At 66.6% G+C, this 25458-nt stretch overlaps 2 protein-coding genes across 3 annotated transcripts in view; one reads left to right on the top strand and one right to left on the bottom strand.

Moving 5' to 3' along the window:
- Positions 1-25458, bottom strand: part of CUNH7orf50 (chromosome unknown C7orf50 homolog) — a 60110-nt gene that overhangs the window by 11126 nt on the left and 23526 nt on the right. The window lies entirely within an intron of this gene.
- GPR146 (G protein-coupled receptor 146) lies at positions 550-13672 on the top strand. 2 transcript variants are annotated; one of them, XM_054573565.1, is made up of 2 exons: positions 550-673; positions 12175-13672. In XM_054573565.1, exons 1-2 carry the CDS (start codon positions 572-574, stop codon positions 13192-13194), a joined length of 1122 nt encoding a protein of 373 aa, XP_054429540.1. In that variant the 5' UTR covers positions 550-571; the 3' UTR covers positions 13195-13672. The 2 variants fall into 2 exon arrangements, with proteins under 2 accessions (XP_054429540.1, XP_054429625.1); XM_054573650.1 differs by lacking the exon at positions 550-673 and adding an exon at positions 3408-3490.

Below are 25458 nucleotides of genomic sequence, written 5' to 3'. Positions count from 1 at the left end.
CTGTGCGCCCCCAGCCTCATCCAGAGCTTTGTTCCCTCACCTAAGGCAAGACCGGATCAATTGTATGATCCAGGCAAAAACCACACTTCGGCAGCCGGGAGCCTGCCAACCCCACCCAGGGGCCCTCCGCAGGCTCCAGGGGGCGGGCCTGGCCCGTCTCACCCACCAACTTTGGCAAAGGTCGTGCCCCAGCGGCCGCAGGACGCCCTGTACTCGGCTGCCGCGGGGCTCTGTGGGGGCCCTCCCCCCCTCGCCCAAGCTGGGCCAGTGGGTGTGGGCTTCCTGCGCTGGGTGTGGCAGCCCCCTGCTTCCCAGCCTGATAAGGATCTCCCGCGACCAGAGCCAAGACCTGTCTTTCTGTGTTTTTCCTCTTGGCCATTTCCTGCTGTCCCCAGGGACCCCCCCACGCAGAGGCTTGCTCCACCGGGGGTGGGGGCAGGGGCAGGCACACTGGCCGGCAGCGGGTGGGAGGGAAGGGGGGCAGGGCACTGGGTGAGCGGGCCTGTGCTTTCTTGTTTAACCCCTGCAGGCGCGGGTGTCCCCGCCGGACAGACGAGGTTGCAACTCGGAAATGTTTTCAGGTTTTCGAGGTTGCTGGTTTCGGGGAACGAACTCACTGCTGGGTCTCGGGATGCCAGAGGGCCCGCATGCCAACCTCCTAATGCCCTTCCAGGTCAGTGCTCTGACCCAGGGCCTTGCTCGCCCGCCTTCTCAACCCTCAGGGGGCTGCCTGGGGGGCCGGGGGGGGCAGCCTGGCACGGAGGTGCTGGCTGCGGCCGCCACGTGCAGAGGCAGGCGGCTCAGAGCAGGCTCTCGCTCACGCTCCCGGCCACCCCAGTGGCCACACCTGAGAGGAGAAACCGAGCTCAGAGAGGGGGTGAGGGGTGGCGGGGCCGCCCGCCGGACCCAGTGCTCCCTCCGAAGCCTTCTGGCCGGGACCAGCCTGCAGGGCATGCCCTGCCCCTCCAGGCCACACGCAGAGGCACCGGGCCCTTGGCTGCACCCCTGGGGTTTCCAGCACAAGGGCCCCCATGTGGCCCCCAGGGCCTTGGGGACAAGGTCCAGCTAGTGGACTGGGGCGGTGTGACCAATAGGCCTACCTACCGTGTGAACCTGGAGGCAGCTGCTGGGTCCACCCTGAGGGAACTGAGAGACCTCAGAACCCCCACACCCCAATTAGCTCGGCAGCTCCTGGTCACAAGACTGGGTACGTGACAGGGACCTGTACGCGCCTCACAAATATTTGTCAAGCAGCTTCTTCCCGTTAGACTCAGTGCTGACGCACCATGGGAAGCAGAACAGAAACGCCGCTGTCAGGGACTGACGCGCTGAGCCCGAACCCCCAAAGTGACCGTGTCGGGGGCAGGGCCGTGGGGCAGTCGGTTCGTGGGGTGGGGCCTCACTAGTGGGAAGAGCACTGTCCGCCACGGGAGGACACAGCGAGAGGATGGCCGCCGGTGACCCAGGGCAGGGCCCTCAGTAACCGAGAGGAAGTGTCTGTGTGTGGAAGGCACCCAGGCGGTGGCGTTCCGTCCCCGCGGCCCAGGCCGACCGCGGTGCCCGCCGCAGTGCGGCTGCATCAGACTGGGCTGCAGCGCTGAGGACAGGCAGGGAGTAGGTGTGTTTGCACTTCGTGGTGTAAAATGGTTGTGGGAGGGTGAGGTCAAGGAAAATGGCGCCAGGAAGGTGACACCTGAGTCCAGGCCGAGAGCTAAGGACACGGCCTTGTTGACCGGGAGAGAGGGGGTCCGGGCAGGGGGGCCGCTCCCGCCCGAGTCCTGGGAAGGGGTGCAGAGGCCCCCGCGACGCAGAGGAGAGGCTGGGGGCTGGGGGACGTGCGGGCGGGCGTCTAGAGGCCGCGTCGCTGCCAGACCTTCCCCCAGAGGCGCTAAGGTTGGCTTTCAACACGTGGCCCCAGGCACCCCAAGATCCCACGGGGCCTCCAGAGCCCCTGCAGAGAGAACAAGTGTGTTCTCCACACACGTGCTGCAGCGGTTTTCTGTGCAGTCCCAAGTCACCCGGTCTCACGCGGGGGCGCCGAGCAGCCAGCAGCAGCCCTGGGGACAGACCCACACTGCAGGCTGCGGGGCGCTACCGCGGCCGGCCTGCAGCAGGCGCGCTGGCTCTGATCCCGGCCCACGCAGCCCCTGCCCTTCCTGGCCCTGTGCGCCTGGGCGCTGGGGGAGCCCGAGGCTTTGGTGGCCCAGGACGCCCTGCGTGCATTCTGGGACTCTAACCAGGAATCCTAGGTCTGAGGCCACTCACACAAGGAGACAACACAACTCTCCAGGCACGTTGCTAGGAGAACCCAAAGTCCCCAACCCTCATCTAGAAAGCCCAGGATCACCTGGGTTCAAATTCCGCTATTTGCTCTGTGACCTTGGGCCCCGTTCCTTCGTTTCTGAGGCTCAAAATAATCGAAAATGAGATCACCGTATTTCACTGATGCGAATACATTTCATATCTCCTTCTAACGTTTTTAACACCAGGGTGCTGCTCATAACTGGAAGTGTCAGAACTTAACTGGCAGATGGCTTTCTTTTTTGCGGTCCATGAAACAGTGGGGTGCAGTGTGTGAGGGACGATGCGGGGCCTGCAAGCTGCGGGGTCTGTGCCTTGCGAGCCGGCCCTGAGGGCCTGGGACAGAAGGGCCCCCCGGCTGCAGGACATCGGTGCTGGCTGACTGTGACTGGTCTTGGCCTTGGGCAAGCGTGGCCCACTGCCTGACGCCCGCTGCCACTGGCACTGCTGTTGCGCTGACCTATGCCCAACAGGGTGGCGCAGGTGGCGGGGCCCAAAGCGTCCACAAGCGGCCTGCGTGGAGAGGGAGACTCGGCCCCCGGCCAAGCCCAGCTCCCCGCCGACCCACGGTCAGGACGCTGTCCTGCCGGGGCCAGCCGTGGCTGCTGTGGTGACTCCGGTCCCGCTTGGCCCCATAACCGCGTTAAGCCCCGCAACCTGCACATCGGCCTTTCGGACAGAAACGCTCTGGGAGCCTGCGCCTGCCGCCACGCCACAGGAGCAACTGGTCTTGTCTTCAAACTTCCCCAACGTTTCATTCTAACAGCAGCTATGGAGTCAATGGGGCTGCAAACGCTGCGATGTCTCTTTAAGTGGTTTCCTGGGGCCAGGTCAGCGCACAAAGAAACCCCCGGGATCCAGGGAGTGACGGGCGGGCGGGCGCAGCAGGTGCGCCCGGAGGCGCGGAAGGCGCAGGGCCCGTCCCCGCAGCTCGGTGCGCACTGACTCAGCATCGCGGGTCCGGCGCCACCGGGCCTGCGCTCTGCACAGGCCGCCCGCGCGTCCCGGAAGGGCGCCGCCACCCCGGCCGGCACCCGCCGCCGCGCCGGGGGCGGGGCCACGCGGGGGCGGGGCGCGCGGTCACGTGTGTACACAGGCCCCGCGCGGCGTGCGCGCCGTGAGCCCGCCGCCTCCGGAGTCCCGAGCTGCCCGCCCGCGGCGACTGCGCGGCCCGCGGCCCAGCCAGCCGGTGAGTGGGCGCCGAGCGTGAGGTCGGGGTCGGGGTGGCCGGGCGCCCGCGGAGTCCCGGCCTGAGCGGGGAGCGAGCCCCGGGCTGTGGCGGCCCCGTCGGCCGGGCGCTCCGCTCGGACCCGCGGGTCCCTGGGCCCGGCTCTGCGCGGTCCCCTCGGGGCGGGGGCGCTGTGGACGCGCGGCGCCGGGAGGGCAACCAGCCAGGCCGCCGCCCCGCGGTCGTTAACCTGTCGGGCACGGGAGCTGTGCCCGCGGGTGGCCAGCAGCCCCGCCGGCTCACGTCCCAGCGTCGGAGCTTTGTCCCTTTCACGATGACAGCGTCGTAGTAAACTCTGAACGACGCCCGATCGGAGACCCGCTCTGCGGGGACCGCCTCGGCTCCTTGGTAAACACACGGCCCCGCACGGATGGGCTCCTCGGTGCCCAGCGCGGCCGCCGCGCCGCCAGAACCCCGACGGCGGTCACCGTCACAGCCACATTCTCGGTCCCAGGGTCACTCCACCAGTGTGAGGGTGACCTGGTATCTCACGTCCCTCTCACCACTGGAGACGGCTCAGCTCAGGTCCCCGCACCACCTTTTTCTGTTTCGTTTGTTGGAAGTGAGATCGCAGGATGCTTGTCTCTCTCTGACTTATGTCACTTAGCATAAAGCCCCCTGGGTGCGCCCCCGTGGTGGTGGCAAATGGCAAGGTTTCGCTCTCGTTTATGGCCGAGTGACACTTGACTGCGTGCGCAACGCAGCCGCTTTCCTCGCCGGCGCTGCTGGGCGCCCGCGCTCCCTCCTTCACAGAAGCAGCTCCCTATCTCGGCCGCGCAGCCGCGGCCTCCCCCCATCGCAGCCTTGGACCTGCCCGGGGCCGCCAGCTGCCTGCCCCCCGCCTCCGCCCAGGCCAGGGTGTGAGGAGACGGCTCTGAGGCCGTCCCCAGGCTGCTGGGCTCCGCGGAGGCCAGGTCCTGTCGTCCCCCCGCGTCCCTGTTGGGTGCAGCCCGCAGTGAGGAGAGGCTCTCCAGCCACCACCATGCTCTGCGCAGCCGCTCTCCCCACAGAAGCTCAGAGACCCTCCTCCAGTCTGAGGGCCCATCGTGGACAGCAGGCTGGAGGCTGCCGCGGGCCAGCCTGGGGCCGCACAGAGCTGAGGGCCTTGGGCTGGGGTGCCTGCTGCCGTCTTGCCTCTGCAGGCAGGAGAGAGGTGCACAGCTTTGGGGAGAATGTAACTGTCAACGCTGACCTGTGGTCCCTGTGCTCAAATGACTGCCTACTGTGGGTGCACGTGGAGTTTTAGGTTACAACTCACACACTGACCATACCTGTTATACGGTGAAAAAAGGACAGGCTCGCCAAGAACTGTCAGGGAGACGTGCCTGTGTCATTCACAGGCAGGAAGAGGGACCTGCTGCTCCCACCCCCTGGCCCTGAAGGTGCACTGGGGGCCCTGCCTTTGGGGGCAGGCGCGGGGCCACCTCGTAGAGACCCCGGCCTCGGACCGCGCCGCCCAGTGTCTCCTCCTGCTGGCCGCCGCCTCCTCACCCCGCCCAGGGAAGCCACCGCGTGATGGGACCTCCTCGTGCCCAGGACAGGAAACGCCGCCCCGGCCCCGCCGGGCAGGGAGGGCTCCGGCTGCAGAGCAGGGACGCGCATCCCCCCTCTCGTCGGAGCTGCCCCCGCACGATGCTGCTGGGGTTTCCACGGGCAAACAGGACACCCTCGTTCGCAACAGGCACGGTGAGATGGCCCGGGGTCCCATGTGTCCCCAGAAGGCCCACCCTGCGTCCCTTGCCTCCCACATGTCTTAGCCGAGTGTGTCCAGGAGCTTCCAGGTTGATTAAAACTCAGCAAACTGAGGAAGCAACTGTTACAAGTAACACTACCTGGCTGGCCCCTCCCTTGGAAAGAACCGCCCATGGAGATAGCATCTGGGTGCCGAGCACACCCGGTAAGAACACACCTGGTGCGAGGCCGGGCAGACAGGGAGCCGGGGCCGGAGACGGAGGCCGGGGCCGCTCCCGGCTGGCCCTCGAGTTTCCGAGTGAGCCTCCCTTTGTTCCTGTTTTGCCTTGGTCTGGTGCTCCTGGAGACGGCATTCGCGTCAAACCAAGTTACTCAGATGACAACAAGGCCCAAGGAACCAATGCTCCATAAACAAAAGAGCATGTGTCCCATCTTCTCCAAGGAGAGGAAGCCGGGGCCTGGCGCAGGCGCCCCGCTGGCCCCCTGGCCGGGACCCAGCTGCCTGGTCTCGGTCCTGGCGGCCCTTCCGGAGCCGGCAGACAGGCCGGTTCTCCATGGAGGAGGAGAGCCCGCTCTGCCCATGCAGCTGAGCCAGACTGCCCGGTCCACTCTCACTACGCAGCCACATAGCACCGCGGGAAACACAAGGCTACGCTGTCAAGACAGTCCCGCGCATGCTGAGCTGTTTCTTAGCACCCCCAGAAGGCACCCCGTTTGTGACGGTCAGTGTCCGTAAGCTCTCCGGTGAAGCACCTATGAAAACGTGAGCCTGCCTGGAGCAGCTGGCCCCTACCAGCTGGACGTTAATTGCAGCTGTGGCTGCTCTGCCTGTTAGTGCTAAGAAAATACACTCAGGAGTCATTTTCGATGCACGTTGATTATTCCAGAGCATTCACAGGAGGCCGAGTCTCAGGTGCACAGCAGCTCCACAGGACCCGCAGCCCAGCCGAGCTGCCTGGCCTGGCCCGGCCCGCTGTGCCCACCCCCGGGCCTCGTAAGGGAAAAGGGCTTGCCACCGTGGGGGCCACAGAGGCTCTGCCAGCCAGGCTGCAGGCGGGAGTGGCCAGGTGAGGGAGCGTGAGCAGGGAGGCCCGGTGCCGAGGCCTGAGAAGTTCAGGGGGCAGTCGGGGCTGGCCAAGTGACTGAGGGGGAGCGAGGACGGGCATCCTGGGCCAGCGGCCACGTGTGTAGTCGGCAGTGAAAACAAGAGTGAGGCCCTTGGTCCGGGCCCAGGCTAGAGGACAGAGCCTCCAACTCAAGGGCGGGGGGTGGGATGGGAGGTCAGGGACGCCCGTCCGGCTCCGTGGGAGTGGGGTGACTCTGCAGGTTTCCCATTTCTGCCAACCTTGCGTGAACTCACACTTGTGCGCGCACACGAGACCCTGGGGGACACCCTGCTCCCTGTCCTGTGGGCCCACAGTTCCTCCCAAGGCTGCAGCTCTGCCCGCCGTGCACCCTGTCCTCGTGGAGACCACAACTGCTGTCCGTCCTGGATTCCAGCAGTTCCTCTCCGGTGCTCACAGGCGTGCACCCGGGACAAGCTGGCGGGTGCCATGCGGGATCTCCTCAGAGGGGAGCAGGAGGAGGGTGCCAGGCTCGCCTCTGGGCTGCTGGCCCTGGCCTGGCTGGTGCGTGGCCCGACTCCTGGTCCCGCCAGCAGCCATGACCTGGCCAGGAGCTCAGGGCAAGGGTAGTACCAGGGGCGTCGCTGTGGTGGCGGGACCCTGAGCCCTGGCCCAGCACAGGCTGAGCCGCTGCGGCCCGACAGGGTGCCCTGGGGTCCTCTCCGTGGACACTCACACTTGGCTGTCCTGCCTCCCTGCCCTGCTCTTGTCCCATGCGTCAGCCCCCAGGGCCGAGAGGGGGGCCACACCGCGGCGCCCTGTGTGGAGGGGGGTCTGCGCGGGCAGCTGAGGGCCGACACCCCCGTCACCCCACCGCCAGGGACGGCCCAGGCCCCTCTGCGCTGTGCCTGCTGCGTTGGGAGTCCCTCTTAACAGCCTCACGAGGGTTCTCCTACGCTGGGGAAACTGAGGCAGGAGGGGACCAAAGCCGTGAGTCTGGATGCCCGTCCTGGCGTTGTGGAGGCCCCTCGAGACCAACGGGGTGCGGGGTCGTCGCGACAGTCCACTCTGACACGGGCTGGTCTGGGCTCCCTCCCATGGGGCTGGGCGAGGTAGGCCCGGGGTCACAGTGGCCTTCCGCAGGGAGGACGCTCCCGTGCCCTGCTGTTCCCAAGCACAGGGCACTGCGGGGACGCAGCCACGGCACTCCTGCCCGACTGTCCTCCTCCGTCGCCCGGGCCTGAGGCGCCGCTGCCCCGGCACCCCCGCCCCAGGGCTGGGGGCTCTGTCTGCTGTGCGCCTGGCCCCGCCCTGACTTTGAGGACCCAGGTGTGCAGCAGGGCCCTGCGGCCGGGCCGAGTCACCAGCGTTCCTGTGGCCTGTCTACCCCCCAGCAGGCCCCCACGCCAAACCCGCGTCTCACAGGGCCTTTCCCCCAGCGCTGCAGGAGACCCGCACCTAAGCCACGCTGTCCTCGGGCCACCGCGCCGCCTGACAGCAGGCTCCTAGAGAGGCGGCACCAAGGCCCCACGGGCACCCGTGACAGGAAACCGCAGGTGCGGTGCCAGGACCGTCGGACACGGGCAGCGCCCCTGCCCGCCCCTGGGCAGTGCGGAGCTGCCGGCGTGGGGCCCGCAGAGTTCCCCACCGGGGCCGGGCTCGGAGTCGGCACCTGCGGGTCCTGCCTGAGGCCCCGAGGACCTGGAGAGAGCCCCTGACCCAGCCCAGGAGGAGGGAGGCCTGGGGCCCGCCCGGAGGGTGCTAGGATGGTGTCCTCCTGAGAGCTCATTGCTGGGCCACAGGGGGGCCTGGAAGTCGTGCACAGGAGCCTCTGGGAGGAGCAATGGCCTCCTGCTGGCGACGCTCACAGGCCCTGGCTGCGGGGCCGGGGGAGAGGGCTGTGTGGAGGACTAGGCCCTCAGGCAGAGGAGCGGGGCTCCCTCCGAAGAGACAGCCTCTTCGGTGCCCTGCAGCCACGCCCTCCACCCGGCGCCGGATGCAGATGGGGCTCCAGCTGTTTCTGACCCTGGAACCTGGCCTCACGAACCTCCTCCTGGTCTTCCCCTCAATGGTCAGGCTGCTGGGGTCCGAGAGGCACCCCTCCGGCCGGCAGGGCTGCAGCTTTGTTCCCGCAGAGCAGGGTGTCTGCCGGGCGGCCCTGGGGGGCCGTGAATGTGGCCCAACACAAAGGCATGCGTTTGCTTAAAAAGTTGACTTTTGTTTGTGATTATGTGTCACAGTGTATTTAACATGTGGCCCAGAGATGCCGAAAGATTGGACACCCCCACCTAGGGGTGCCCCCAGGTGCTGGGCCTTCTCCGCATCTCACAGAGGGGAGCCCCTCAGCCGACTGGGCAGCTTGCTGCGCACGCGGGGGTCCAGCAAGGGGGCAGGGCCCCCTCGCCCTGCGCGTGGGAGCCAGTCCTCGGGAGTCATGGGGAGGGTTTTGCAGAGTGGGGGAGGCAGCGGTAAGAACGGGAAGGAGGTGCCAGGCCAGCCAGCGAGTCTGGAGGTGGCCTGGCAGAGGCGTGGTGGCAGGGCCTGCTCTGCTGGCAGAGGGCGTGATGGCGGGAGGAGAGGCCCACAGGGCCTTCACCCAGCCAGGCCCCTTCAGCTGAGTGGACGCAGCAGGTGACAGGGACACTGGGACACCAGCCTGCCTCCTGTCACTACCCCCCACCCTGTCCCTGGGCCCTTCCTGGAACCCTGGGTCTGCCCAGCTGAGCTCTGAGTTCCTCTTTCTCAGGAAGGAGCAGGCCTGCTACTTAGGAGCTTGCGGCTGCACCTGTGCCGGGGCAGGGGGGGGCCGTCGTGGCTCTGGCGAGAGGCCCCCAGCTCTCAAAGCCAGAGGGGCTGGGGGTGGGGGTGGGGCTGGACCGCAGGGAAATGGGGATCAGGGGGCGGGGCCAGGTCCAGCAGCCCAGCAGCTGGGAGGAGACTCCCTTCCTTCCACCCCCGACCCCTCGACCTCATGGGTGGGAGGCGATGGTCCCCCTTCTGGGCAAAGCCAGACACCTGCGCTTGTGAAGCAAGGCAGCTCTGACGCTGCCATTTGCTCTCCAGATTTCTAGTAACACCTGCAGAGACGAGGTGCCCCGCCGCGGGCAGGAGGAATGCTGGACAAACGGCACAGTGTGTCCTTTTTTGACTGGAAGCAAATGAACCCCGGTGCCTTTTAGCCTGTAATCTGCATCTGAAATCAGAGTCACCCTCATCAGCGACACAGTAGAGGGGAGAAGGGCACGCAGACGCTGACTCTGGCTCGGCGTGCGGCTCCCGACCCCGTTCAGGAGCCGCGGCGGGCCAGCGCTCGGCCACTTCCCGTCCCTCCGTCAGTGCCTGGGGCCCCAGGGCACTAGAGCTCTTCAAGGAGCTCTCGGCGGGTCTTATGCCACGTGACACCGGTTCCCAAGAGCGGGCCCAGTCTGAGCTCGGCACCGGATGTTGGCTGGCGGCTCTTCCCACTGCACCGCGAGACAGGCCAGTGCCCGCTGGGAGCCCAGTCTCTGGCCCGGCAGCGCGGGGGCGGGGCTTGGGGACAGAGGGGCCGGTGACCGCCTGCAGGAGGAGCTCCTTCCTCCTGCTGCTGGTGTTGCCATCTGGACACCTGCCCTCGCTGCCGCTGCTGCTTCCGAGCTCCGGGTGCACCCCCTGCCCAGGGAGGCGCTGGGCCCTGCCCTGAGGTCCTGCCGGGACCCGGAGGGTCTGACTCTGCGGCTTTGGTTTCTGTCCACGAATGTCTGCTAGTTTATTTTCTCAGGAGTGAAGGGAGCTCCTAACGGAGGCGCCCCACACTTGGGCTTGGGGTGCACGGGGTTGGGGCTGTGGCCACAGTGGGAGCAGGTGGGGTCAGGCAGGTGCATCCAGAGGCACCGGCCCAACAGGCACAGCCCCTCGTTTGAGACAGGCTGTGAACACAGGGAGGGACCACAGTGCTGGCCGAGAGGCAGGCACTGAGGAGGATTCGCTAGGAGACACGGGGTGCGCTTCCACATGGTGCCGCCACAGGCTGCGTGGAGGAGCCTGGGCCCCCAGGGGCACACGAGCCTCCCTGTCCTGGGCAAGGACCTGTGGGGCAGGAGTGAAGGGGAGGGGCTGGGCCAGAGCGCCCCCTAGTGAGTGAAAGGGCAGCTGGCAGAGGATAGGGCTGAAAGGTCCTATTCCTGGGCCGTGGCCCCTGCAGGGGGCGCAGGCCTGTGCCTTCGCTAGGGAGCCCCCGGACGATGGCACCTGTCAGGGTGGCAGCGGAGCCCCTGTCCTCCTTGGGGGCTGCAGCCCACGCCCGGTGCCCACGGCGCTCGGCTGGAAAACGCCCCCCGTGGCCGCAGGGCTGCAGCACTCCCTGGGAGCTGGAGGCCAGCGAGGCCTCGGACAGAGGCAGAGCTCAGCAGGCAGGGGACCCGGGACGGGAGGCCGCGCCCGCAGGCTGGCGGTGGCTCAGACACGCTTGGGGAGGAGACCCGGGCTGCAGCGTCGCCTCTCCCTAGGTGGCCCTCCTGTCCAGCCCACGGCGGTCGGACAGGGCTGGGGGCGCACGCAGAGGCCCTCCTGGGGGGGGTCGGGGCAGACAGCGAAGGCCGGAGGGACGCCTGGTACGGCTGATGGGCTGCCCCTGGGCCACAGAGCCCTTGCCCATGTTGCCGGGGGGCTGCTGCCTGCTGGGTGGGCCGGCGGTGCCTGTGGCCGACGCCTGGGCAGCAGCGCCGGGTCCGCAGGGGTGTGCTGAGGGCACTGTGGTCTGTGAGCAGACGTGCTTGGGCCAAACGACCTCGGAACATGAGGTTTCCCTCCAAGGGAGGGTGATGTCTGTCCTTGCTGCCAGTTCCCACCCAGACCCTTGCCTCCGCCCATGCAGGGCCTGCGAGGCAGGGGTGCGGGGCTGGGCCCCGCCTCCCAGGCACCGGTCCATCCTGGAAGCCCAGCTCCCCGAGGGCCCCCCACGGGTGGCCTCCCGAGCGCCACGGAGAGCACACGAGCGCCGCAGGCCTCACACACACAGGCGGCTCCCTCTCGGGTCTCCCACCGATGGAGCCAGTCCCCCAAGAGGCGGTGCTTCCCATCCCCCAGGTACAGCTCAGGCCCCGGGGCCTCCGTGCCCCCAGCTCCCGGTACGTCATGCTGCCCAGGCGCCATGAGAGATGGGCAGGAGAGGGCAGAGAGGCTGCCGATTCCCACGTGTGCTGGGAAGGGTCCAGACCAGTGGTAGAAAGCAGGGCCGTGTGCGGGCCGGGCAGAGCGCCGGCCCACCCCTCCCCGCACCGCAGGCCTTCCTGACCTTGGCTGAGTCACACCTGTCACCGCAAGGCCCGTGACAAACAGCATGTGAGGTCTGCCCCCAGGTGCCCTGACCGATCGGCAGGTGGCCACAGGCACTCTGACCTCCCCACTGCCCCTTCCAGGGACAGTGCTGGGGGAAGGGCAGGCTTGCTCCCAGCCACACTGCCTGGGCTCAGCGGGGCAGGACTGAGCCCGGGTCTGAGTCCTGGCCCGGCCCCCACCTCTCGAGGGCTCCAAGGCCCAGGTCAGCAGGGGCCCGACAGAGTGTCCCCTCCTGGTGGAGAAACGCCCAGACCCCGTCAGGCGCTCTGAGGGTGGGCAGGAGGGGCATGTGCCCTGGCCAGGGCACAGCCGCCCCATGAGGAGCCAGGATCCGAGCCCCACTGCTCCCCTTTCTTGCGGAGATGGGGCGAGGAGGCTGGCCGTGCCAGGACGGCCCTGGCGGCACGTACCCCTCCAGGCACCAGCCCCGCTTGGGCAGCCTGCGGTGGCTTCGCAGGAAACTCCAGGGACAGTTCTGGCTGTCCCCGAGCTCGTCCAAGAGGCCTGTGGGCCCAGAGCTCGGGCCAGGGGCTCGGCCCCAGGTAACAATGGCCCCCGCTCTCCCCACAGCCCGCGGAGCCCGGCGCCATGTGGAGCTGCGGCCTGCCCAACGGCACCGGCCGGGGCGAGGACCAGCCCCTCTGCCAGCACGCGCACCTGGCCCTGTCTGCCGTCTCCCTGTCCTACCTGGCCGTCGGCGTCCCTGTTGGCTTGGGCTACAACGCCCTGCTGATCCTGGTCAACCTGCACGACCAGGGCAGCATGGCCATGCCCGACGTCTACTTCGTCAACATGGCCGTGGCAGGCCTGCTGCTCAGCGCGCTGGCGCCTGCGCTGCTGCTGGGCCCCGGCACCTCAGGCTGGGCCCCGTGGGCCTTCAGCAGCGAGGCCCACGTCACGCTGCTGGTGCTGTTCAACGTCTGCTCCCTGGTGACCATGTACTCCACGGCGCTGCTCAGCCTCGACTACTACATCGAGCGGGCGCTGCCGCGCACCTACATGTCCAGCGTCTACAACAGCCGGCACGTGTGCGGCTTCGTCTGGGGCGGCGCCCTGCTTACCAGCTTCTCCTCCTTGCTCTTCTACATCTGCAGCCACGTGGCGGCCAGGTTGGTCGAGTGCTCCCGGATGCAGCACACGGAGGCCGCCGACGCCATCATGGTCTTCATCGGGTACCTGGTGCCCGGGCTCGCCGCGCTCTATGCCCTCGCGCTCATCTCGCGCGTCCGCAGGCAGGACACGCCCCTCGACCGGGAGTCGGGGCGGCTGGACCCCTCGGTGCACCGGCTGCTGGTGGCCACCGTGTGTACGCAGTTTGGGCTCTGGACGCCGCACTACCTGACCCTCCTGGGGCACACGTCACTGGCCTTGCGGGGGAAGCCTGTGGACGGGCAGCACCTGGGGATGCTGCTCTTCGCAAAGGACTTGTCGCGGTGCCTGGCCTTCTCCAGCAGCTCCGTGACGCCGCTGCTTTATCGCTACATCAACAGGAGCTTCCCTGGCAAGCTGCGGCGCCTGGTTAAAAAGACCCCCTGTGGGCGCCAGAGCTGTTCCGCGGACCCGGCGGGCGTCCAGCAGGTGCTGGCGTAGACAGCGGGCGCGCGGGTGCCCGGCGGCCATGCCGAGCCTGCTACGCTCCCTGCCCCGACCCGGGCTCGCGTCCTGGGGCACCAGGTGACCGACCTCCGGCGCACGCACAGCACTTTGTCGCCTGCCCGCTCTGTCGCTCTCCCAGCGGACATGCTGCGGCAAGAATGCACAACAGCACAGGGCACGTGCTGTTAACCTTGCCTGCATTTCTCCGGAAAAGGCCACTGGCGCCTCTGTGGAGATGGCCGCACCCGCCAGGGCTCGCTGGCTCCGGCGCCAGGCAGCCCCAGCGCCCTGCCGGTCCCGCCCTCGGCCGCTCACGTCGCCTCCGACGGGCGTGCCAAATGAAGTGATGGAAATCAAAGCCAGTATTTATACTTTGTGTATTGTTAAAATACTTGATTCCCCCACCCCGTATGTTTGTTTATAAAAAGAGAGATGTTTGAAAGAAAAATCACAAAGTATTAAAATGAAGGAAACAGGACAAAGACTGCAGTTGCTGGGGGTGGGCGGCCTGCGCCGCAGGAAGGCCCTGTGGAGGCGAGGCCGGCGCTGGGCGGGCACGTGCGCAAAGGCGCCGTGGCTGGGCCGGCAAGGACGTGCCCGCCACGCACGGGCTGACAGCGCATCCCACCAAGGAAGGAAGCGGCGGCGGGGCGGCTCAGGCAGGCACGCCTCAGCTCACCTCGCCCTCCAGGTGCGCCCGGCACCCCTGCCGCCCCTCAGGTAGTGCTGCTCACTGCTGGTCTGTCCTACACAGACCCCACCGTGGCCCACAACCGAGGCGAGAAAACACTGCAGGCTCTGTGACCCAACACGGCAGCTGGAAGGCAGCAGGCAAGGTTAACAGCACGTCCCCCGGCAGAGCGGCCCAGAGGCAGGGGCCGCAGGACCCAGCTCCCGAGCACGACCTGCAGTCCCCACCCCCACCGTGAGGCAGCGGGGACCGAGGCTGGGCTATTCACAGGGAGCCGCTGTGCCCAGTGCCACCGGAAGGTGGGCACAGGCTCACTGGCCCCTCCGGCCCCCACCAGCGCCACACCCCCTCACCTCCACCCCAGTCCTTATGACCAACACACAGGCCCGCAGCCCTCTGATCCCAGTTTTGAAATGGGAAAAGCCCTACAAACATCTGTTTCACGTTCGTAGCACACTTACTGGGCAGCGAGTCCTGACGGGCATCTGCAGGAAGGAGCCCGGAGGGACAGGCGGCCCCACGTGTGCCCTGCGGCCGTGGGCGGCCGGGCCCGCCTGTCTCAGTCCGAGAGCCTCTGGCCTGACCCCACCCCCCACAGGCACACGACACCGGGGCTGCAGCACGGGGTCCCCTGTTGCGGCCCCACCGGGGAGCCTGGCTGGCTGAGTGGCAGCACAGTGGCGGCGCCCTGCGTCTGGCACAGCCACAGGCCCAGGCCGGGACGCACAAGGACAGCCTTGCTCCCGCCAGGGAGCTGGTGCGGGGTCGAGCCAAGAGCCCCTTTCCTTGCCTGTTCTCTGCTCCAGCCAAGGAAGCCCTGGGGGAAGGGACCCCAGATGTGCAGCCTCTGCCCGCAGCCCAACCCTCCGCCCAGCTGGTGCCACCCCCGCCCCGAGCAAGGGCCTAAAATCACTTTTTTTTCTTTTCCATTTCTCAGAGGCTTTGGCTGCACACTGGCTAGTTTCTGGGGGACTGGGAGGGCCTTGGCCCTGTCCTGGCGCCCACCTCCACAGGTGACAGGTCTGTACACGTGGGCAGCTCCTCCTGCTGGGGCACCAGCCCGGCCCCCCCGCAGCCCCTCGCTGCTCCCAGGGACCCTGTCCTCGGGCCCACGTGGCTGGCGGGAGCACACCTCCGCCCTGTCCGCCCCTCCCCACCCAGGGCGCCTCTGCGGCTGCCCCCAGGCCCAGAACCCCGCTGCACGCGGCCCCTGCCCACCTGGGGTGGCCCGCACGACTTGCCCTTCCCCTCCCCCAGGACGTCGGGCGCCCAGCGCTTTCACCGCGTTGTCGCCAGAAGACAGAACGCGTCCCGAGCTCCTCGGAGGGGAGTGAGGAGCCATCTGGGTCGGCCACAGTGGGGTGTGAGCTCAGCCTTGTTTCTCACTGACCGATCCTGCGTTTGAGTTTACAAGACGCCGGGATACAAATTCTCACTTCCTGTTCCAAAGTCCTTAGTTCTGCTAACAACACTTCCTAACTATTACACTTTTTACAATTATTTTTTCACAAAAACTCATCTACATTACCATGCTTCATTATTGAAAAAGCTAACTTACACATCCAGTTCTTGAATTTAAAATCAGTTGGGATCTGGGGCTTTCTCATCTGTGACCGGTGACCTCTTCCCCAGGGGCGGCGCCATTTGCCCGAGGTTCTGTGTGTTCAGGACAGAAAAACAGCTTAAGAAAATCCCACACATTTGAAGAGTGTTAAATCTTTTGATACTTACCACGCAGTTTCTGACTTCTTGCATCTGTATTGCCAGGGTGACCTGACGTACCTGAGAAAGCGACCCCGAAGCACCGTAACTGGCCTCTCCTCCTGGTGCAGACCCCCCTGCCCCGCTCCGTAGGCACTTCCCCGTAGCCGCCCCCTCCCCGAGTCGGTGCACCCCACGGGCCGGCGGGCCTCAGGCTGTCCGAGCCCTGCGGAGCCCGCCACGGCCCGCGCCCAGGCCAGAGCAAGGCAAGGGCGTCCCGGAGGCCCGCGCGGCCCGCGGCTGTGTCCCCTCCTCGGCAGGGGCCGTCTCTGCGCGCAGTCGGCGCCCAGCACACTGGAGAACCGGGTGAATGAGGGAGCCGTCTAGGGACAAAGGGATCTGTTCCCATTTCACGGGAACCAAGAACGGGCAGCTGGACGCGCTCGGAGGAGCCCCGGCCTGGTGAGCAGGCGCACCTCAGGCAGGCGCTCCGCAGGCGGACGGGCCGCGGGCGCGGCTGTGCCCCGCCCCTCTGCGCTTGGCGAGCTAGGCCCGGGGCTGAGAGCTCTCAGGTCCGGCGGCCCCCACGGACGGGACCAGCTCCCCCGACGGGCGGCCTGGCTGCTCCACGGGCCACGGGGACCCTTCCAGCCCTGGATCTGCGGGAAGCTGAAGCCGCCCCAGGGCGACTGCTGTTCCTGGGGACCGCCCGTCCTTGCCGCGAACTCTGCAGAGCCACGGTGTCCCTAGCAGAGGGGCCGAGTCCACATGGACGAGGGAAGAGCCCCCAGCTCCAGGAGGAGCGTGGGCCTGCACAGTCAGAACGTCCAAATGCGGCCCGAGAGCTGTGCGTCCCGAAGGGACAAGCAGGACTAGGTGGGACGCAGACCTGCCTGCAGCCTGAGCGCGGGAGGGGGGCGCCCCCCAGTGGCCGGTGGCAGACACTCGGGGCCAAGGAGGAGAGGCTGCGCCAGGCTTCCCAGTGGGAGGTGGGCAGTCACACCGCACACCCCCCGCCCCCGCTGACGGACGGCAGCTGGGAGGAGGAAGCGCGTGTCCCTCGAAACGGTCCCCTGTGGGCACCGAGACCCAAGCCCACACGCCCACACACGCTCACACGTGCACACCGCGCACACACGGACACGACGCAATCCACGCTGCGCATGCGCAGACATGCGCACTGGCCACGGGAGGCCCCCCGGCCTCAGGGGGCGGGGCGGCGGGCGCGGACGGGACTTCTGCGTAGTGAGGGCGAGACCCGGCGTCTGGGTGGCGACTCCCCGTGGGGCTTCTGGTCCCCCGGCCCGACCCCTGACGCAGGCGCCGCACGTCAGGGGCGGTGAGTTAGAGGGGCTGCCCGCGGTAAGGTGACAGGGCGGCGGCGCCCGGCAGGGGCCCGCGGGAGGCCCTGGGGCTCCGGGGCTGCCCGCCAGTAGGGGCAGGAGGTACGCAAACCACCCTGCGTGTTCACTTCAGAAAAACACCTGTCCAAGCAACGAAACCCCCCTTAGCGGCTGAAACGACCTCCCGCTGAGGCACTGGGCGCCCCCGCTGCGGGTCCGCCTGCGGCCAGGGAGAGGCCGGGGTGCCGAGGAAGGTGCCCGCAGGCCGCCCGTCCCGGGGCCAGTCTGACTCCCCGCAAGCCGAGCCCGCAGGGCGGCCATCAGCACCGCGGCCAGCGCCCCCCCAGGCCTGCGAGCCGCCCTGCCACGCGGCCCGCTCCATCCTCCTTCCTCTGCGGACGGAAGGGCAGCAGGACAGAAGGTCGGACGCAGCCGGGACAGGGGGCGGCAGGGCCAGGGCCAGCGGCCCGGGCTGGGCGGAGCCTTTTGAGGTGGGGGTGACGTAAGGGTACTGTGGTCACGCTGCGCAAGTCTGTGACTTTACAAAAAATCGCTGAACTGTGTTTTAAAACAGGCGAGCAGCACAGGGGAGCGCACCTCAAACAAGGCTGCTGCTCAGCGCGTCCGAGGGATGGGGCGCCCCAAAGGCTCCCTGTGCCGGGGCGGCAGGAAATGACACGGGGAGCTGTCGCCGCGCCAGCCCCACGGCGCACGCCCCACCCTTGCGGCCCGGGGGAGCCAAAGCCTCACAGCGGGCAGGGCTGGGCGCGAAAGGGCGGCTGGGCAGCCGCAGGGAGAGCTGGGGACGCTGGACCGGGGCCCGGGTCAGAGGTCCGGCCTGAGCCCCACCTTCGAGGCCCCCAGGGCACCAGGCCGGGGCAGCAGTCAGCCCCACCCACGCAGGACTCTCGTCTCACTGCCCCCCAGGGTCCCCCCAGGCCGGGTCTCACCTGCCTGCCCCCTCTCACAGCAACCCTGCGCGGCAACAGGCTGGGACGGGTGAGGCCTCGGGCTGCACGTACCAGCGCGGAACCCCAAGACCCGGCGCGGTCCCTGCGCGCCTCTCCCACATGGGCCGCGTGAGGCAGGGGCGGGCTGGGGTGGGGGGGGCGCGGAGACACACCCAAGTGGGCCGGGCACGGGACAGGGAGAGTCCCGCCCTGTCCGCAGCTGCGGCCGCGCCGCCCCCGCCCAGCGCCAGCGCACACTGCAGGAAGGCTGAGCCCCCAGCGTGCGGTGGCCCGCGCACGGCCAGCAGGAGCCCACAGAGCGCCCGGCTGTGGGCCCATGAGGCACGACCGGTCCCCACGGCGGCGCAGGGAGAGAAGACATGGTGTCTCTGGACCCCCTCCCCCTCGGGAAGGGCCCCCGCCTCTGGAGAAAGCACAGTCCAAGGCAAGAGGCCATCCATGAGCCTGTCCATCAGCTGGAGGCCGGGCTGGGACTCGCATGCCTCCGTTCACAGGCCAGTGACCCAGCGCCTGAACAAATCAGGTGGCAGAGCCGACGGCCACCAGCCGGGCAGCCCCTGAAGACAAAGGCCCAGAGGCACCAGCGGCATGGCCGGCGGCAGCCGCCGGAACAGGACGGCCTGACGCTGTTTCCCGGCCAGCTAGCTGCCAGTGTTCATGGGGGCGCCCTCCCAATTTGCAGTGATTGGGGCCACGCTGCAAACCACTTCCTCCGGCCCAGTCACTAGTCTTAATTCCGCTGTCCCTTGGCGTCTGGAGCCATCGCTCATCACTGTCAGCACCGGCAGATGGGAAACGACAGCGTCAGTGTCTCCGAGCAGGAGCCGCCGCCCCGTCCCCCCGCCGCCCCCTCCCGTGGAGCAGGCAAGGGCAGCCCCCCGGGCGTGGCGGCCCTGCTGGGCACGTCCAGACAGCTGCACCCGCTGACCGCCTGGTCCAAGCCTGAGATCATGCAGGTCAGCCTGGGCTTCGGGCTGGCGCGCTCCACCCTACGGGCCGCGGGCAGCACCGTCCATCGGGCCGTGCGGGCCTTCGCCCCGACGCCGCTAGTCTGCCACCTGCTCTCCGAAACGGCGCGGCTGTAGCGGGAAGCCCAGTCCTGGAGGGACTAGTGGCTCCTGAGCCTGGCAGACCTGGTGCCAGCTGGGGAGGGCTGAGCGAGCGCCCTGGCCCCCCACCCCCCGCCCTGCGGCCCCCCGGGCAGCTTCTCCTTGCCACGCGCAGGGAGCCGAGCCGAGGCCTGCCGGCTGGAAGCGCCACACGGGTGGCAAGGGGCCTCCAGGCAGTCGGGGCCGGGCGTGGGCTGCGCCATCCTGACTGAGGCGGGGTCCACACTCAGCCTGCCCGCTGGCTGGCACCTTTCCCTGCCCCGCCCTGTCCTGAGCGTCATCGCCGGTCAGCTTTCAGCTGCTGGAAGTCCGGGCCACGCGAAGCAGGCCGAGACCAAGGGCAGTCTATCCTGTTTCTGGCTGTCACAGTCCCGCAGTGTCGCCCCCAGGGTTACGGCAAGCGCACGCAGGCGGCATGGGTCCTGGGGCCGGCGCTCCTTGCACCGCACCCGGGCAGACCGCACCGCTCCCTCCAGGCGCCCCGCAGGTCAGCGCAAAGCCCTGCGTTCCGAAGTCCCTTGCTCTGCTGGGCAGCGTCTGCCGAAAGGTCAGGGACCTGCGAGACATGGAAACAGACGCGGCAACTGAAGCCCATTGTAAGTTCACACTCGTTCCTGCAGGGCCTATTCTGAGGTTTCCTCATTTGAACAGAGAAGAGAGGTGCCAAGAGCTGCTATGGCTCTTTGAGACCTATACCTGCAGAGCTTCCATTTAAGACCTTCAGAGCATTTTTGGGTTGACAATAAAATTCCCGGGCACATTAAGTGTCCCCACGCCTCCCCACCCTCGGCATCTCCACCTGACAGTGCATGCGCCACCACCCACGAGTGGCACATCACGTCGCTGTCCCCCGGAGTCCGGAGCGCACGTCAGAGCCACTCCTGCTGCGGCGCCTACACGGGCCCTGACAACGCACAGGGACACGCACCCACCATCCTCACGCCGCACGGGAGTCACGGCCCCGAACAGCCCGTGTTCCGCCTGTCCACGCTGCCCAGCCCGCGGTGCCCGCGGCCACGGTCCCCGCAGCCTCGCCTTTCCAGAGCGCCGCGGAGTGGGAGCCACGCAGCCCGCAGCCGGCCCAGCCCGGCCCTTCCCCTTCCCCACGCGCCCTGACGGCCCGGCCCCTCCGCGCCTTTCCATGGCTTGACAGGTCGTGTCTTTTTAGCCCTGAGTAGTACCCCCATTGTCTGGGTTGTCTCTTTGTCTATTTTAATGCACACTGCAACGTTAACCTGAACACCAAAGACAAAACCACCACCCGGTGCGCTCGCCCCTCCCACGCTGATGCGCCTGCGTGGCTTCTTCTCAGCGAGGGCTTGGGTCGCAGTCGTCTCAGCAGCTTCTGGAGCAGATCAATATATTCAATGCTTCCAAGGCTCCCCTTGCATTTCTCCTTCACTGACTCGCATAGTCATAAAACCTTCACCCTAAAACACGCGCACAAGCGAGGTCTGCTCTGCAGCCCACGCGGGCGGAGCAGGAAGAAGGGACAGAGCTGGAGTCCGGTGGTGAGGGCGGCCCCTCCCCCGGAAACGGCCCAGCACCAGGGCAGACGTGTGCGGGGCGCCTCTCGGCATGACACAGCCCCGCTCTGTCAGGGGCTGGACGCAGATGTTCCTCGTCGAGCGCTTGGACTTCGGAGCCTTCTCCTGAAGGCGCTGACGCTTCCTCGGGCAGTGCACGTGGGCCAGCGCCGTGTGTCTGAGCGCTGCGGTTAAGCCTTGATAACCACGTCTCCCTGTGCTGGGTCCCAGAGACGCCCCGCCGTGGGTCCGGCGGGCCTGGGGGGCGGGCCGCCCTCCCGCAAGCCCTGGGGCCACTCTGCTCACAGCTGGCCGTTCTCAGCTCGGCCTGCAGGGTCTTCATGCGGGGCAAACACGGGCTCAGCCCTGGACTCCGGGGGCTGTCCCAGGCCTCGGGCTCTTGCTCGAGGTGGCGCCCTCCTCTCCAGAGCTGTCCCTTAACGGGACGGTCACTCTGCTTCGGGGACAGGGCAGGCGGCACGGGGCTCCGGACTGCCTATCGCCCCAACATCTGAAAACCGTTGCCTCCTGTGTTCTATCTGATTTTTAAGGGTTATGGCAGGAGTGCAAGCTCCCTCCCGCGACTCAGGCACGGCCAGAAGGGAAAGGGCCTATTGATAAAAACACAGCAGAAGATGCCAGCAAGCCGCTAGTCTCAGAGCTAAAGGAGGTGCTTACAAGTTCGCATGCGCGCGGGGCTGCGTGGAAGTGGCTGATTCCAGGGTGGAAGCAGCCGACGGACCAGCTGAGCTGGGAGCACTGGATCCCAGGATTTCTAAGTATTCCAGCTAAAGGGGCAATTTTAGAAACCAGGCACAAGGAGACAAGTGGATGGCCCAGGACATTTCCTCTTTGGCAGCAGGGTCTTCCTTTAAACTGAGCCCCACAGGTGAGACAGAGGCCCTGCCAGCTAGAGCGGATGGATGGGTAGGGGACGTCGACGGTAACTCCGTCGCGGCTCCCAGGCCCCTGCCACCGGCCCTGCAGCGGCCCCTGCAGGCCCGGGGCTCCTGCCAGACACACCACAGGGCCCTGGTCCGGCCACCCCCAGCCTGTGGCAACAGGCACAGCCGGGAGCAGTAGCGTTTCCAGGACAGAGCCAGAAGAGGCTCTGGAGCCAACAGACAAGTAAGAAAACACGTAGGACGGGGCTTTTTAGCATGGGAGGCCCTTCAGCCCTGGAGACTGCCCACAAACGCCTGAGCTTTGAGGAGACAAATTAGAACTGACGGGGGCGGGGGGGAGGGCGGGGGGCGAGGCCATTCCCTGTGTCTCCCTGATGACGCAGCCTGGGGATCACAGAACCATAAGGTGGGGTCAGGACGAGGACGCTGCCTCCAGCATGACACTCGGGAACATCCGGCCCATAAACACGCCCTGGGAACCGGATGGTCCCTCCAGGGCAGGGCCTGCCGCGTGCCACCAAGAGTGCTCGCCCGGGGGACGGCGACAGACGTCCCTGAGCCCGGTCCTGCCCGTGCGTAGCAGTGCGGTGAGGCTGCAAGCCGCGCAGCCACCCAGTGCCCCGATGAGACAGCGGGGCCCGAGACCGGGTGGCCCAGTTCAGCCTATCCTAGGCCTCCAGCGCAACTCCGGGGAGCCGGCCACACGACCGCTGTCCCAAGGCGAACCCAGCGGCAAACGCCAAGGGGCCGCGGCCATGCCGGAGCAGCTGCTGGGCAGCGGCGGGACAATGCAGGGTGTGCTAGCAGCGAGCAGCTATTTTTGGGTGGCATGTTGGCTATTTCCAGGTTAGGGCTTCATTTTATTTACTTATTTAACTAAAGAGGAAGTCGAGCTTTCTCACGGCTCACTGCTGTCAAAATGGCGGCTCCGGCGCTGTCAGGGCCCGGGTCACCCCCGCGTGTGTCCGGTCACTCAGGAAGCTTAAGCTGCGAGGAGCCCCGAACGTCAGAGGCTGCGCACAGAATCCCTGCTGGAAACGCGTGTTTCCCGAGCTGCGCCTCGGAAGGACGCCAAGCTGCGTCCTGCAGCTCGCCTCCTGGCTCCTCTGAGGTCGACGCATGGAGCAGCCCCCTCTGGCAGCCCCGGGCCCCCAACAGCCGGGCTCTGGCCTGGACCGGCCCGTGTCCCTGGGAAGCACACACGCGGCGCTGGGTGTTGGTGCCGCAGCAACCGGCCTCATGCCTACTCAGTAACGAAAGGGTCGCTCAGAGTCCAACCCCAGTCTCAGCGCCCTGCAGAGGTGGAGGAAGGCTGCAAGGAGAGCGTGCGAGGCCCATCAGAAAGCAGCGTTTACGGGGCCGCGCGCCCGGCGCCAGCAGCCTGCGCAGGGGGGCCGCAGCCCCTGCAGCCGACAGCCACACGTGCCCGGGGACGTCTCGGGTCACGGCCCTCCCGGCCAGGCCGGGGTCAGGATGACGGCCCCAGTGGACGGGTGCCGGCCAGCGGGGACTGAGCTCACCCCGACCGCTCGGGCAGGCAGGGCGGCAGCCGCGGTGGGGAGGAGGCTTCGTAGGCCTGCCACCAAGGCCGCACGTGGGCAGCTTCAGGAGCAAAGGGGAGCGGAGGCGTGGCTGCCACGGAGAGCGGGAAAATGGCTCTAATTCCTAAGTTCCCTGCTGAGCTGCCTGCTATTCCTTGGGTTTAAATTTCGTTCTGCGAACATCTGTGAAATTCCCAGGTTAAAGTCTGTACATGAGTCACGTGCTACTCGCTAAACTGAGAGAACTTAGTGTTTAGGGTTTTGGTTTTTTTAAAGATTTTATTTATTTTTAGAGAGAAGGATAGGAGTGAGAAAGAGATGGAGAGAAACACCACCCACCTCGTGTACACGCCCCGACCGAGCACAAGCCTGCACCCCGGCCGGGCCCGACCAGGAACCGAACCGCGGGCGACTCGCTTTGCGGAACGATGCCCAGCCCACCGAGCCAGCCAGCCAGGGCTGGTGTTTAGTTGTAAGGCCGGTCTCACTTGTTCTAATAGTCTCCTCTTTAAATATTCTAGTTGAAGTTGCTAACCCAAGTGGAAATATTTAAAGTTTCAACAAACGATGATAGGTTGTTATCTAAAGGATAAATAAGATCTATTTACAATCCTTCAAACTTAAAACAAGGGTCTCAGTGGGTGAAGGAAGCAGTGAAGCTGGAAGCTTCCTTAACGACGCTCAGTGAGATGGAGCCCACTGCCACCGTGTGGGAGAACGCAGGCCGGCAGAGAAACAGTTAACGCTGGCCTCCCGGGGAGGCCACCCCGCCCTGTCCAGAGCACAGTGGGCGGCCCCCGGAGGCCTATAAAGCGGCTCCCAGCGCCCGTGCCGCGGCTGCTGCAGGGCAACCTGCCTGCTGTCGAGACAATGACTGGCAGGCCTCCACGGCCACGCGGGGCCGGCCTGCCGTGAGCGCGTTCCCGAGGCTGCCCCAGGAGACCTCAGAGGACGGGGCGGTCCGCTTGGACACAACAGCAGGCCGAGGCGCAGCGCAGGTGAGTCTGTCCTGGGTTCCGGGATCTGCCCTCGGGCCGGCGAGCAGCCCGCTGCGGGCAACAGCTGGACGCGAGCTAGGGCCGGGTGCGGAGCCTCCGACCTCCAGGCAGGGCTGTGGGCGTGCGGGAGACCCCAGTTTAGCCCCCGCATGCCGGCCTGACGGCATGCGGGGCCTGGCGTGCGGCCCCCTGTCGTGCGGGCTGGAAGCGCCGTCTCCAGACTGCCCCGTGGTGTCCCGGCAGGAGCTGGTGCCCCGCAGGGCAGCCAGGCTGCCCCAGCTCTGCCACCGCACGGCCCTTTGTCCTCTGCCAACAAAACTGTGTGCCGGCCCCAGAAAGTACAGACGATTAATATTCCCTCACAAAGATGCACACCTAGTGGGCCTGAGAGCAATGTGGCCTGCCTGCCTGCCTGCCTTCCTTCCTTCCTTCCTTCCTTCCTTCCTTCCTTCCTTCTGTCCTGCCTGCCTTCCTTCCCTCCCTCCCTCCCTCACTCGAGGACATGCTTATTGATTTTAGAAAGGGGGGAAGGCGGGGAGAAAGAGAGGGAGAGAAACATCGATCGGTTGCCTCAACAGGGGACTGAACCTGCAGCCCAGGCTCGCGCCCTGACCAGGAATCCAACCCGCAATCTGTCGGTTTGTGGGGCGACGCCCAACTGAGCCACCAGGCCAGGGCACGTGGGGTCCTAGTCCCTCAGATGTGCCCAAGCAGGGGGCGTTTAAAAGAAAATGGTACCAAACTGCCCAATACTGACCCTTATGTTTACATCCCCGTGGTGGGTGTTCGTGAGGACCCTGTGTGGGCAGCTCGGATCCTAAGCTCCTGTGCTTTCTCACTGGACCATTACCAGGTTGTGTCAGGGTCAGAGACTCCACTTGCACGGGAAAGCCAAGGGCTCAGTCAGCAGTTCTCCCTCGCAGCCTCTCGAGCCACCACACAGAGAGGCCAGTGGCGCAGTGGCCCCCGCGGCCCCCTGCCCTGTGGGCTCTGGCCACAGCCTGAGACGGGCCCAGATCTCCCCACTTAGCGAGCAAAGCAGAGCCTGAGCGGTGTTTACGAAGAAGCGGAACACGGAGGCTTTAGACAAAACACTGCTGACATCGGCCTTGTCAGCCCCAGCCAAGCACAGGGCATGGCGCATGTTAGAGTAATTACTGACACCGCAGGCATGATTAATCTTTTTCTTTTTCTTTTCCTTTAAGTAGTATTTCCAAGCAATAGTCGATAAATGTCTAGCCTGGTTTGGCAACACTTCAAAAATGGTTACTAATCGCCTCACAGAGTGAAATGAAAGTCTCAAGAAAACAGCTCAAACCCGTTTCGCCGTCAGCACTCTGGCCGCTGGGTTTCCGGGCGGGAGCCGGCCCCGGGGCGTCCTGTGGGACGCAGGGCACCCTCGCTGCTCAGGGCGGCCCAAACCCCAGACATTGCCGGTGCCCCTGGCGACACCAGAGAACGGGGCGGGGGGGC

Source organism: Pteronotus mesoamericanus, unplaced genomic scaffold, assembly GCF_021234165.1.
Source record: "Pteronotus mesoamericanus isolate MK-2021 breed Mesoamerican mustached bat unplaced genomic scaffold, CSHL_Meso_final contig_1, whole genome shotgun sequence".
Taxonomy (NCBI): Eukaryota; Metazoa; Chordata; class Mammalia; order Chiroptera; family Mormoopidae; genus Pteronotus; species Pteronotus mesoamericanus.
Note: the sequence above shows the minus strand (reverse complement) of the source record. Positions and strands in the feature narration are given on the sequence as shown.

Excerpts from the sequence above, each read along its gene's own strand:
- GPR146 (XM_054573565.1), top strand. The coding sequence starts at position 572 with ATGTTTTCAGGTTTTCGAGGTTGCTGGTTTCGGGGAACGAACTCACTG. Across the intron at positions 674-12,174 it reads ACCTCCTAATGCCCTTCCAG|CCCGCGGAGCCCGGCGCCAT; the intron begins GTCAGTGCTCTG and ends CTCTCCCCACAG.